The sequence below is a fragment of the Rhinatrema bivittatum genome, chromosome 19 (genome assembly GCF_901001135.1).
Source record: "Rhinatrema bivittatum chromosome 19, aRhiBiv1.1, whole genome shotgun sequence".
In the NCBI taxonomy this organism is placed as follows: Eukaryota; Metazoa; Chordata; class Amphibia; order Gymnophiona; family Rhinatrematidae; genus Rhinatrema; species Rhinatrema bivittatum.
The window spans coordinates 24,094,256-24,107,281 of NC_042633.1; the positions used below are offsets into that span (position 1 = coordinate 24,094,256).

At 51.6% G+C, this 13,026-nt stretch overlaps 1 protein-coding gene across 9 annotated transcripts in view; it reads right to left on the bottom strand.

Moving 5' to 3' along the window:
- Positions 1-12,039, bottom strand: part of CCDC155 (coiled-coil domain containing 155) — a 45,384-nt gene extending 33,345 nt beyond the window's left edge. For all 9 annotated transcript variants that reach the window (XR_003853610.1, XR_003853609.1, XM_029584897.1 and 6 more), the window contains exons 1-3: positions 11,902-12,039; positions 10,990-11,103; positions 4,005-4,185 (exon numbers count right to left, since the gene is read on the bottom strand). Coding sequence is in view for 7 of the 9 variants with exons in the window: in XM_029584897.1 (XP_029440757.1) it covers positions 4,005-4,185; positions 10,990-11,103; positions 11,902-12,016 (410 nt within the window). In the remaining 2 variants the exon portion in view is untranslated. The remainder of the gene's footprint in view (positions 1-4,004; positions 4,186-10,989; positions 11,104-11,901) is intronic.
- Between the last annotated feature and the right edge of the window lie 987 nt (positions 12,040-13,026).

A 13,026-nucleotide genomic window follows, 5' to 3' on the forward strand; every position in this document is an offset into this window, starting at 1 on the left:
GATCCAGAGCATCTTAAAAGTTTCCTTGCTGATGAACCAGTACTAGAATAGAGAAAGGGCAGTAATGTTGCATTATTATCGCATTCTGAAATTTTGGTTTCTGATTATTAAGCTCATGATTAAGAGGTTTCACTAAAATTTTTCTTTGGTTATAGAAGTTAACTGATGTATTAGTTTACCTCTAAATGTTATATCAGTTTGGATGCTTGTAATCAGTTTTCTTTGTAGTAAATTTGAAAATTCTATAAATAAAAAATTAAAAAAACAAAAAACCTCCCAGACCCTGACATAAACCAGATAAGTAGAAGGCCTTCGAGCCTGGAGCAGGGTGGAAATAACCAACTCTGAATATCGTTTTAGTTGCAATTGCCGCCTCTGAAAAGCCAAACTGCGAAACAAAAGTGATCCTCCTGATCCGAGAATATGGGCCCTTGACGAAGAACCCCTGGGAGATGGGCCAATTTTTGAGGCCCTTCCATCACTAGACACACCAGATCTATGAACCACAGTCAGAGTGGCCACTTCAGCACTACCAGAACCACTCTCCCTGAATGCGTCTCTATGTGCCACAAGACATGTCCGATGAGAGGCCAGGGAGGGAATACATACAGCCGAACTCTCTCGGCCACGGGCACACTAGCGCATCTGTTCCCACCGACCCGGCTTCTCGTATGAGAGTGAAGAATCAGGCCACTTTGGCATTGTGAGATGTGGCCATGAGGTCTACCTGGGGGTCGCCCCACCTGTCGCTTCTGGGGACAACTCCTTCCCCTGGATCAAACTGTTGCCTGCTGAGGAAGTCTGCTTGCACACTGTCCACTCCCGTGACGTTAGACGCTGCAGTTCCCTTGAGGAAAAGCTCTGCCCACGCAAAGAGATGCTGAGCCTCCTTGACGATTGATGTACACCACCATCGTCGCATTCTTGGAAAAGATTCTCACCATCCGAGCCTTGATCCAAGGCAGGAACACCTCCAAGACTCTGCGAACCGCCCTTGTTTCCAGGTGGTTGATCGACCAGGCCACCTGCGCTGGGATCCACAGACTTTGAGCCAACCGTCCCTGACAGACCGCCCCCCAACCCTTGAGGCTGGTGTCAGTAGTAAACACTACCAGTACGGAGATTCCAGATCCATTCACTTCTCCAAGTTGCGGTGCAACAGCCACCACGAGAGACTGGACCTGGACTCCCCCTGTAGCGGTAAAGGCAGTTGATGCTGTTCGGACAACAGATTCCACCTGGACAAGAGCACCTTCTGTAAGTGTCGCATGTGAGCAAAGGCCCATGGAACCAAACACAATGTGGATGCCATGGAACCCAGAACCTGCAAATATTCCCAGACTTTGGGTATCAGTGGTCCTAGGACCAGTGGTCACTTAGGACCTCTCTCTATAATAGCGGGCTAATCTTCCCCCCACAGCTTCCACAGAAGAATGGACCACTCTGGCTTCATTGCGCTGACTTTCCTCCCCTGGTCCCCTGACCAGCGAAGTCTCTGGAGGATCTTCGGGAACCCTGAAAGGGCAGTTGTCTTTCCGAAGACTGCTTCTGTCCAAATGACGAGAAACTCTTGCCTGAACGAAAACGTCACGTGTCCCGGGAACGGGCCGTGAAATTCTTCTTGCCACAATTCTTCTTGGGCAACCTATTCCCTTTCAACTCTCCTAAGCTCTTCATCAGCTGGTCCAGATCCTCCCCAAACAGAAGTTTCCCTTTGAAGGTGAGTCTACACAGCTGGGACTTGGACCATGTGTCCGCTAACCAATTTCATAACCACAACAGTCTGCGAGCCACCACTGCCGAAACCATGCTTCTTGCAGACATACACGCTAAATCATATAGCGCATCCACCATATAAGCCACTCCAGCTTCCAAGCACGCCAACTGCATGGAGCTGCTGGGTTGAGTAGAACTCTGCTCTTTAGCCTTCTGAACCCAGCATAAGCAGGCTCTCTGCATCAGACTGCCATAGATCACCGCCAGAGACTCAAGGCAGAGACCTCAAACATCTATTTTAACTGCACCTCCAGTCTCCGATCCTCAACATTCATCAGAGCAGCTGAACCCGCCACTGGAATAGCTGTTTTCTTGGTGACGGCGGAGACCGCCGCATCCACCTTCGGCAGCTTCAACAGGTCTTAAGATCTCTTCCATCAACGGGTATAGCTTCGCCATTGCCCTGCCCACTTTAAAACCTGCCTCCGGGGAATCCCATTCCCGATTAACCAATTTTTTAATCTTCTTAGGCAATGGGAAAGGCACTAGGAGGATCCCTCAGTCCCGCCAGGATTGGATTACTCCCTCATTGTCTGAATCCTCTTGAGTGACCTCGATGCCCAATTCCTCCAAAACCTGAGGCTTCATGTGATGTAGCTCCTCTTTCCTAAACAGGCAGATGACTCTTGGGTCATCTCCCTCTGACACCAGCATCTTGTCTGGATCAAGGTCATCCTTATCTGGATCTGCATCCAGGTCAGCATCAGGATCCACCCCGCTGGGATCACCCCCTATAGGGGCACTTGCAGGATTTTCCTGAGGATCATCCGAGCCATCCAAATTCCTTGGATCACACTCTGTTCCCAAACCATGCCCCAGGCTCAGACGCATGAGAAACCCCCAGAACCTCTCGACAAGATCTCCCTAGGTCTCTTGGAAGGACCTCGCGGCTGTCATTCCCTGAAACGCTTTCCTCCTGCTCCCTTCCATGCCAGAAAGGCCTTATGCAGGAGTAGAACAAAATCCGGTGAAAACTCCTATGGATCCTTGTTGTCCTCATTGAGGTCGCTCCCGTCTGACTTGCTTCCCATGCTAAGGTCCCATGCTGCCGACGGTCTCTTGGGAAAAAGAGCTGGAGAAGAATCCCTGGGCGCCTTGGAGATTGCAGTCTTCTGCCTGCGACCCTCAGAGGACACGGCTAACCCTTCCAGTACCCCCGGAACCACTGCCACGGGCCCCGAAGATTTGGTGTCCCTCTTGTCCGGGGCCCCATTTGCGGAGGCTCCCTCACCCCCTCCGCCACAACTGGAACACAGGGACACCTCATTCAGCTGCATGGACCACAACCCGCACGCATTACAGGCTGCCATGGGTGGCTTCGGCGCCATTAAACAAAGAAGAGAAGTGGTGGCCTAGTGGAAGACAAACCCCGCTCCCGTGCTTGCACGTGGTCTGCCCTCAGAGCCGCACGTCTGCACAGGCCCAACAGAATTGCGCCTAAACAATTAGCCTGTCAGCCTCCTGGAATCCCCTAGAGAATCAGCGGCCTAGTGGAAGAAAAAACCCTGCTCAGGTGCTCGCACACAGGCTGAGCACATGGTCTGACCTCAGAGCCGCGTGCCTGCACAGGCCCGACTCAGTGCGCGGAGAAGAAAAACGTGCCTGAGCAACCTGCCTGTCAGCCCCCGGGATCCCCCAGCGGCCACAGCAGCTCAAAATCTCCCTCCTTCCAGCGCCGGCAGCTCCCGCTGAAGAACAAACAGCCCCTGCACCCAGCTGCCCCGACCGAAGCTCCTCTTTCTAACAACTACTTTTTTTTTTTTTTAAACTTAATTACTCAAGAAGCAGTGATACTTTCCTGCCAGGAGGAAGGCGGCTTGAAGGAGAAGACCTCGGAGAGAACGAAGGAGCCAGTCCCCTGGCTATCAGACCCTCCGAAAGTAGCGGGCTAAAGCCAGATGGGGATAGTCAACCCCCTGCTCGCCCGGCTCCACCTGCGGGAGGGTCCACAAAGGTACCTGACACCTCAGGAAGCACTGCATCAAATCCTGTCTTCTTTTCTTGCTATTTTTTTTTTAACAGACTGCAGGACTGCACCTCTACCATCTGCTGGAGACAGAGAAATACTGAGGGTCTTCAGGTGGCACTCTCGGATATGTAGCAGTGCCTCAAAGGTTTGTTCTCTGCCTCCATCTGCTGGTAGGGATGCTAAACCCACTTGTCTGGACTGATCTGGAGTATGAACAGGAACTGTTCCCTTCGAATTCCCGGACAGACAAAGCACTCACCGCTCCTGGCGTTGCTCTTCGATCCATTCGCTCATAACAGTGTGAAATGTCCTCAGATCCACAGAGACCCCACTCTCGCCTGGATCCAGCCTGTGATAGAGAGAGTGGAGCTCCTCTCCCTCAGGGCTCTGCCCGGTCACGCACTGCAGGTACTCCAGGATCTTGGAAGCCAACACCTTTCCTGCCAGTAAAACCGAAAAACTGAGAGCCTTTCACACATCCTTGGGGGAGGGCACACTTAAAACCAGTGCTCTGAGTAATTATCCCTGAGTAGAAACAGCCTTGGCAGAAAAACGATCTGAGGTCGTGAACGGAGGACAGTAGCCCAAGTTCGTAACCTCCAGAGGAAAAGAAAATTGGTTCTTACCTGCTAATCTTCGTTCCTGGAATACCACAGATCAGTCCAGACAAGTGGGTTTATGCATCCCTACCAGCAGATGGAGACAGAGAACAAAAACTTTCAGACACTGCTACATAACTGAGAGCGCCCCCTGCAGTACCCAAGCCAAGATGTCTAACCCCAACCTCCAGGATCTCTTCCTCTAAAAGTGCTGGGGCACAAGTTGCAAACTCCCAACCAAACTGACCCCTGAACGAAGGGCAAGAAAAAGAATTTTGAGTCTCAAACAAGTGAGAACTATATACAATATTATTCTGCAGCACACAACTTAAGCCTGCATCACCAGGAGTGTCCAGAAAGAAGAGGCCTTTCGAAAAGCATAATAATGGGCCGGGATTCTGGACTGAACTGAGGTATTCCAGGAACAAAAATTAGCAGGTAAGAACCAATTTTCCTTTCCTGTTCATACCCCAGATCAGTCCAGACAAGTGGGGTGTACTCAAGCCCTTCTAACCTGGGTGGGATCCTGAAAGACCTGCACGCAGTACACTCTCGCCAAAAGCGCCCTCCTCTTGGGTCCTGACATCCAAACGGTAATGCCTGGTAAAAGTGTGCAAAGAGGACCACGTTGCCACCCGACAAATCTGCAGCGACACTAACGGACAATCCGCCCAGGAGGCTGCCTGTGCCTTAGCAGAATGTGCACGCAATCCCTCGGGGATTGACCAATCTTTACTAATATAAGCTGCAACTATTGCAATCGTACTCTTAGCCGCTTTGCAACCCTTCCTTAGTCCACTGAATAATACAAAAAGATGGTCCGAGCACCGAAATCCATTGGTCATCTTGAGATATCTGAAGAGAACCCGATGCACATGCAAAAGATGAAGCTCCCTTGCAATGGGGGAGAATCAGGTGTCAGGTGAGAGAACTCCAGCAGCTCCACCGTCTGGCTAAGATGGAAAGACGACACTACCTTGGGCAAAAAAAGAAGGAACCGCCCGCAACGAGACCCCCTCATCAGAAATTCGCAAAAAAAAGCTCTCTGTATGATAAGGCTTGGAGCTCAGAAATCCGTCTCGCCAAGCAAATCAGAAGCACTGCCTTCAGGGTAAGATCATTCAAAGTAGCCCTTCGCAAAGGTTCGAAGGGAGGACCACACAGTACTCGCATGACTAAGTTAAGATTCCAGGACAGACAAAGTCTACCGACTGGAGGACACAAATGCTTCGCTCCTTTCAGAAAACGCACTGCGTCAGGATGAGATGCTAAGGGTCTTCGCTGCAATCTCGCTCTGAAACAACCCAAGGCTGCTACCTGGACTCGGACGGAATTATAGGCCAAACCCTTTGACAAGTTCTAATGCAAAAAGGCCAAGACCTGGGCAACGTTCGCTTGCAAAGGATCAGCATCATGGACCCCACACCAGGACTGAAACATTTTCCAGACTCTGATATATATGCCAAAGAAGTGGAGGATCTTCTAGTCTGAGGAAGAGTAGTAATCACTGGCTCGGAATATCCTTTCCAGCGGAAATGTCACCTCTCAAAAGCCAAGCCACTAGACAGAAGTGAACTGTCCACTCCGACAAGATGGGTCCCTGATGTAGCACTCCTCTCAGGTGGCTTAACCGAACAGGTCCGTCTACCGCTAGCTGAACCAGATCTGCAAACCGCGGACGGTGTGGCCACTCCAGCGCTACCAGGATCACTCATCCCTGATGCCGCTCGATGTGACACAATACCCGACCTACGAGTGGCCACAAAGGAAAGACACATAGCAGGAGCCTTTCTGGCCACGGCTGAACTAGGGCGTCGATCCCTGCGGAGCTGAACTCCCTTTGGCGGCTTAAATACTTGGTTGCCTTGGCATTCTTCCTCGTTGCCATGAGATCGAACTGGGGTTGCGCCGAATCAGCACAAAGGCCTCTGCTGACAGCTCCCATTCTTCCGGGTCCAGTTGTTGTCTGCTGAGATAATCCACCTGCACAGTGTCCACCCCTGCCACATGAGAGGCTGCAAGTGCTGCTAGATGAAGTTCCACCCAGGCAAAGATTTTGTGAACCTCCTGAGCCACCAAGCGACTCTTTGTTCCACCCTGTCGATTGATATAGGCCACCATCGTCACATTGTCCGAGAACACACGTACCACCGTCCCTGAATCAGAGGAAGAAAGAACAACAGCGCCCTCTGGATCACCCTTGTTTCCAGACTGTTGATTGACCAAGACGCTTCCATCGTAGACCACTCCCCTTGGGCTGTAGATCCTTGACATATCGCTCCCCAACCGCTCAGACTGGCATCTGTGGTTACTACCACCCAGTTCGGAACCTATAAATCCACTCCTTCTCTAAATTGGACCACAACAGCCACCATGAGATACTTGACCTGGATTCCTCCTGGAGTGGTAATGGCATCTGAAACTCCTCTGACATTGTATTCCAACGGGACAGGAGTGCCTTCTGAAGTGGACACGTGCGCAAACAGCCATGGCACCAAATCCAACGCAAAAGCCATGGACCCTAGCACCTGAAGATAATCCCAGACCTTGGGGACCGACAGGTCCTTCAGTCGAACCACTTGCGACTGCAACTTGAGCACCCTTTCCGGAGTAAGAAACACCTTGCCTAACTGGGTGTCGAATCGGGTTGCCAGATAATCCAAGGACTGGGACAGTTCCAGATGGCTCTTTGCCCAGTTTATCACCCAGCCCAGGGATTCCAGATACTCTGTCACTCGTTGAATGGAACAGACACTCCACCTCCGACTTTGCCCGAATGAGCCAATCGTCCAGATACAGATGCACCAGTATCCCTTTTCTTCTGGAGGGCCACTGCACTACCACCATCACCTTTGTGAACGTTCTCAGAGCAGTAGATAGCCTGAAGGGATGAGCACGAAATTGAAAATGATCCCCTAGCACCGTGAAGCATAGAAATGTCTGATGGTCTGCTCTGATGGGAACGCGGAGATAGATATGCCTCCGTAAGATCCAAGGAGGCCAGAAACTCCCCTTTGCGCAGCGCTGCAATCACCGTTCGTAATGTTTCCATCCAAAAATATGGCACCCGCAATGCCGCATTGACCCTTTGCAGATCCAGAAGGAGTCGAAATGAGCCCTGCTTGGGAACCACAAAGTACATGGAATACCTTCCCTGACCGTGTTCCTCTTGCGGCACCTGGAGGATGGCTTCCAGTCACTGCAGCCGCAGCAGAGTGTCCCGCATCACCACCCGCTTGTCAGGTGTTGTGCAACAAGACACCAAGCAGGTGTCTTTTAGCGGTTGAGAAAATTCTAAAGCGTAGCCGTCCCTTATTCCAACACCCACTGGTCTGAAGTGAATCTGGTCCACTCTTTGTAAAACTGGGATAATCTTCCTCCGACTGCCACCAGGGAGGAGTGGACCAGCCTGCCTTCATTGGATGGGCTTCGCACCTCCGGAGCCCTGTTCAGAACTCTCTTTGGCTGGTCTATGGGTTCCTCAAAAGGACTGCTGCCTTCCTGAACCCTGCTTCTGCGTAGAGCCTGAAGAACCTCTGCTGGAGCGAAATCTCCTCATTTCATGGAAGCTAGTGCGAGGCGAGAAGGTCTTCTTAGTTCCCTTCTTATCTTCGGGCAACCTATTCCCTTTAGAATTTGCCAAATGCTTCATCAGCTTCTCTAGGTCCTCCCCAAACAATAACCTTCCTTTGAAGGGGAGATTACAAAGCTGCGCCTTCAACCAAACATCCGCCAACTAATTACATAGCCACAGAAGCCTTCGTGCGGTTACTGCGGACACCATATTCCTAGCCGAAGCATATCATAGAGGGCATCGGCCACGCAGGCAACCCCGCTTCCGAGCATCCTGGCCAGGCTCCGCAGAGGTTTCTGCTGCCTTCACCTGCGCATTCTGCACCCAGCACAAACAGGCCTTCTGCATTAGACTAGCGCAGACTGCAGCCCTAAGGCTCAGAGCCGAGACTTCGAACAGCTTCTTCACCAGGATCTCTTCAAGACCGCCAACCCTGCCACAGGAATTGTCGTCTTCTTTGTGACTGCTGACACCACCGCATCCACTTTTGGCGGTTTCCACAGCTCTAATGCGTCCTCCGGCAGGGGATACAACCTGGCCATAGCCCTGGCCACTTTCAAACCACTCCTTCTGGGAAATCCCATTCCCAGTCAATCAGCTTCTTTATCTGCTTTGGCAAAGGGAATGACCTCGGAGGTCCACGCAGCCCCTCCACCGGGTTTACCCCTTCATTGTCGGAATCCTCATGTGCAGCCTTAATCCCCAGCTCCTCCAGAAACCTGAGGGATGAGAGGCCGCAATTCCTCCTTACGGAATAACCTGACCACCCTCGGGTCATTCCCTTCTGCCAGACGGACCTCGTCTGCATCTGGGTCTCCCAGCGGATTAGTCACTGGATCCATTCCCTGACCAGAGCCCTGGTCCACCTTCAGGTCCTGTGGATCAACGCCATTAGAATCCTCGGAGGAAAGATCTTCCCCTTGTGATCAATCTAGACCCAACAGACGCAAAATGCCCCCATCCTGGGAGGCGCCTCAGCCCGAGCTTTCTTAGCCTTGCCTTGAATTGTATGAAAAGCTGACCTCTTTGCCACCAGCTCCTGCTTGGCGAGATAGGCCTCATGCATTACTAAAACAAAATCCACGGAAAATCCACAGCAGTCTCCCTGCTCCACGGGCGCTGGGTCTTCTCCGGCATCCGCTGGCACATCTCCCCCTCCTCCAGGCCCTCTGATGCACAGGAGAAAGCGGGGGAGGGGAGTCCCTGCCTTCCCTATTCATTGTCAGGGCTCCTGCCATGTGGAGCTAAAATGGCCGCCATCTCTATCAACCCACCTAGGGCCTCCTGCACAGGACCTGCAGCACGTGTGCACCGTCTACCCCTGATCCTTTTGCCGAGGCTCCCTCGCCTCCAAAGAGTGGAGTGGAGGAGTAGCCTAGTGGTTAGAGCAGAGGGCTATAAAGCAGAAGACCAGCGTTTGAGTCCTGCTGTCACTCCCTGTGACCCTGTGTAAATCACTTTACCCTCCATTGCCTCAAGTACAAACTTAGATTATAAGCCCTCTGGGGATAGGGAAATTCCTACAATACCTGAATGTAATCCACTTTGAAGTACTGAAAAAAGTGTGAATATTAAACTAAAAAAAAGACACAGGCAGGGCAAAGAAGGGCCACACTGAGGCAAGAGTGCCTCCCCCTACAGGCTTTCCTGCATGCAACATAGCTCATGGCTAAAAATAACCCAGAGCAAGAGAAAATAAAGCCACTGTCCTGGCTTCAGATGCTAAAAAAAAAACCAGCCCCAGCTGTGCAGTTTCCTACTAAGCCAACACACACCTCAGGCACCCCAACAGAGAAAAAAATAAAGGGCTTCTGAGCTTTTTTTTTAAGTTAAGTTCTTAAAGGAACATCCTGCTGAGCCACATAGAACAGTATAAGCAAATGAAAATACTACTTTTCTGTTTCTGGAAGCTTACAGTGGTCCCCAAACCTGTCCTGGAGGGCCACCAGCCAGTCGGGTTTTTGGGATATCCTCAATGAATATGCATGAGAGAAAATTTGCATGCACTGCCTCCATAACATGCAAATTTTCTCTCATGCATATTCATTGTGGATATCCCAAAAACCCGACTGGCTAGTGGCCCTTCAGGACAGGTTTGGGGACCCCTGCTCCAGGATGCTGCAATCAGTCAGCCTGGGTGAGAGGACCTCAGGGGGAGCAAGGCAATCAGGACCCCTGGCTTTCACTTCCCCTGGAATCAAGGGTTGAGTCTGGCCAGAGATTTCCAACCCCCCCCCCTCGCTTGGCCTGCTTAACCATAGGGGATGGTAACACATCTGGGAGCTCCGTCTTCAGTCTTCTATCTTCTCTCTGATCCTAAACTAATCTTATTTTACTTTAACTAACAGACTGCAGGTTTGCACCTCTACCATCTGCTGGAGACAGAAATACCGAGGTGGCACTCTCGGTTATGTAGCAGTGCCTGAAAGTTTTGTTCTCTGCCTCCATCTGCTGGTAGGGATGCATAAAACCACTTGTCTGGACTGATCTATGAACAGGAACCCAAATATGCAGGCAATAGTAAAATGGGCAGAGTATTACTAGTCCCAGGACCTCTTCAATAAGGACATCATTTTATCTCTGGCACTGCTGTTATCACCTGGTTCAATTTAGTTCAAAACGGTCTACATGTCGACCATCTTACGTGCTTCTACCAGTATCTCTGGATTCCGCTACAGGGTGGTTTTTATTTGTGAATGAAGCTCCTGGCTCGGGACGTTTTCTGCCCCAGTGCCAGCCTCCTACAAGAAGCAGTCTCAAGAGCCCCTTAACTTGTCCCTGGAGAGTACGGGAGTGACCTTTTCACCTCTGGGCACACTGGCTCATATCTGGCTTGAGTTCTAGTTTTTCTACGATCTTTTACACTCTTCTCTCTCTCTAGCACACGTTGCCAATACCCTGTACCCTAGGCTTTTCTGCAAGGTCTGAGCAGGAGCTGCTCTGGCAGAGTCTCTCCGGGGAGCCACTTTGAGCTTGGCAGTGCACCCCTGGTGCTCCCCACCCCCACAGTCCAGGCAGGCCGAGTCCTCCCATCCTTACCCATAGTGTCACGATGGGAGATCTTGCCTTACCGGTACCTTCTGGATCGCAGGCCTGGAATGCATATTCTAGCATGACCGCTTCTGAGCAGCAACCGGGACATGGGAACCCATGGGAGGCTTCGTCTGTGACATCTCGGGAACCGGCTAGGGAAATGGTTTAGAAGAAAAGGGGGTGCATGATGATCAGTCGCATCCTGGAAGGCAGGAGAAGGGAGGGATGCGCACAGGTGCACGGTGGCAGAAACGCACTCAAAATACTGCACGGAAACGGACGAGCAATCACGTGAACGAGAAGATGCAGAGGCAGCCCAGACCCTGCCTCGGCTGGGATTTTAAGCACAGAACACTGAGCTGAGCAGGGAATTCTTTGAATTAAAAGACTGCCTGGTGACAATTGCCAGCAGGGAAGCTGTTGGCCTTATGTGTGGCCACGTATCAATGCAGCGTGGCCAACGAGACCGCGAGTTGCAAGGGATGTGGCTAATTGACGCCTGGGTCCCCAGTGGGGTCAAGTGGCAGGGTGTTAAACCCCTCCCCCCCTCCCCTATACTGACTCCCAGCCAAAAGAAAGGAGTGGCCACTGCTCACAGCCAAAATAGTGGCGTGAGAAACAGTGGCGACTGGTAGGTCAATAAGTAGAGCGGGTGGGAATTCTTCCCCTGTGTTTGCCTTCTCCCCTCCCTGCCACTTGTATCCTTGTCCACCCGCCACCTCCCCCCCTCCTTCGTCTCTTCCATTAGCCACCTCCAGTTCACGTTCGGATCTCTGCCCCTCGGTTTATTTTTAGTGGCAGGATGGCACGGCCACCAGCCATAGCACCTTATGCCCCATTTGATATTTGGCTTGGAGAGGGGAGGTTTAAAAAAAAAAAAAAAAAAAAAAAGCCGGCACTGGTCCAGAGCACCCCCTGCTGAGCTGGCGTTAGCTGGCTGGTGATGTTACCTTCTGGTGACAGGGCTATGGAGAGCCCCAGGGCCACTGAGACCTCAGGAAGGCTGGGAGACGACTCCTCTTGGGTGGTGGTGCGGCTTTCCCCGCCAAGCTGCGGCCCGTCCATGGCCTAAGGAAGAGCTGCCTCGCTGTAGCACTGGCAAAAGAAAAGTTTGCAGCCTCAGCAGCGACCTTCGTAGTACAAGTAAGAGAGAGAGAGAGACACGCGCGCACAGGTGGAAAAAAATCATAGCGCTCTGGTCAACAACGCTGCTAGAGTAAACGCTCAGCGCTACGACAGGAGAGTCAGCTTGGGCAAGCTGCATTTTAAAACTTGACGGCCCTGACATGGTGACAGCTGAAAGATGAGAGGTGCCACGGTGGCCACGTGGAAAGCAGACCCCCCCCCCCCCTCAACAAGTATCCTTTGAATAAAGCCTCCTGCCTGGCCTGATGTAGGAAGCAGTGTTAACGGGCGCCCGGAGGTTAGCATGGGACTGTGCGCATATCGTTTGCTCTCTGGTCCAGGGGTTCTGAGCAGGCGTTATTCCCCCCCGGTGCAGAGTTTTCGCACGTTTTCGTAATGCTGGAAAAGTCACTCCGGGTCCCGGATGGGGTAAAGCGTTAGTCTACGGGGAGTTCGTGGTGCGGGGAGTGCTTTATGCACTAAATCATATTTTATGCACACTGAGCCACGTCTTCTATGCATTGTTGGGTTTGCATGTTTTGTTTTTTTAACTCCCAATGCATTAGCATGCCGTCAGTTACTCTATCAGGAGCAACTCCGTTTTGTTTTTTTTACCGCGCGAGTGAAGAAAACGTGAGCTAAAAGGTAGCGCAGATATTTTGCTCGGGCTCAGAAAGTCTCGCTCTCGCAGAACCAGGCATTCGGCCTGGCCATGCTCCGTGCTGACAGCCACACAGATATTGAAATGAAGCCTAGGAAGCAGGTTGTAGGTGAGACCTTTTTAGTGGATTCATTTAGTGGCTGCTCCCATCACAAGGGAGAAGCAGGTCCAACATCTCTGCGCTGGATTAGAGGATGAGCTCTGTAGTGCCGGGAATATGGCATATAATCTTTCGGTGACAGATCGGAGGATTACGTCTGTATAATATCAGTATTATTAGGAGGGTTGT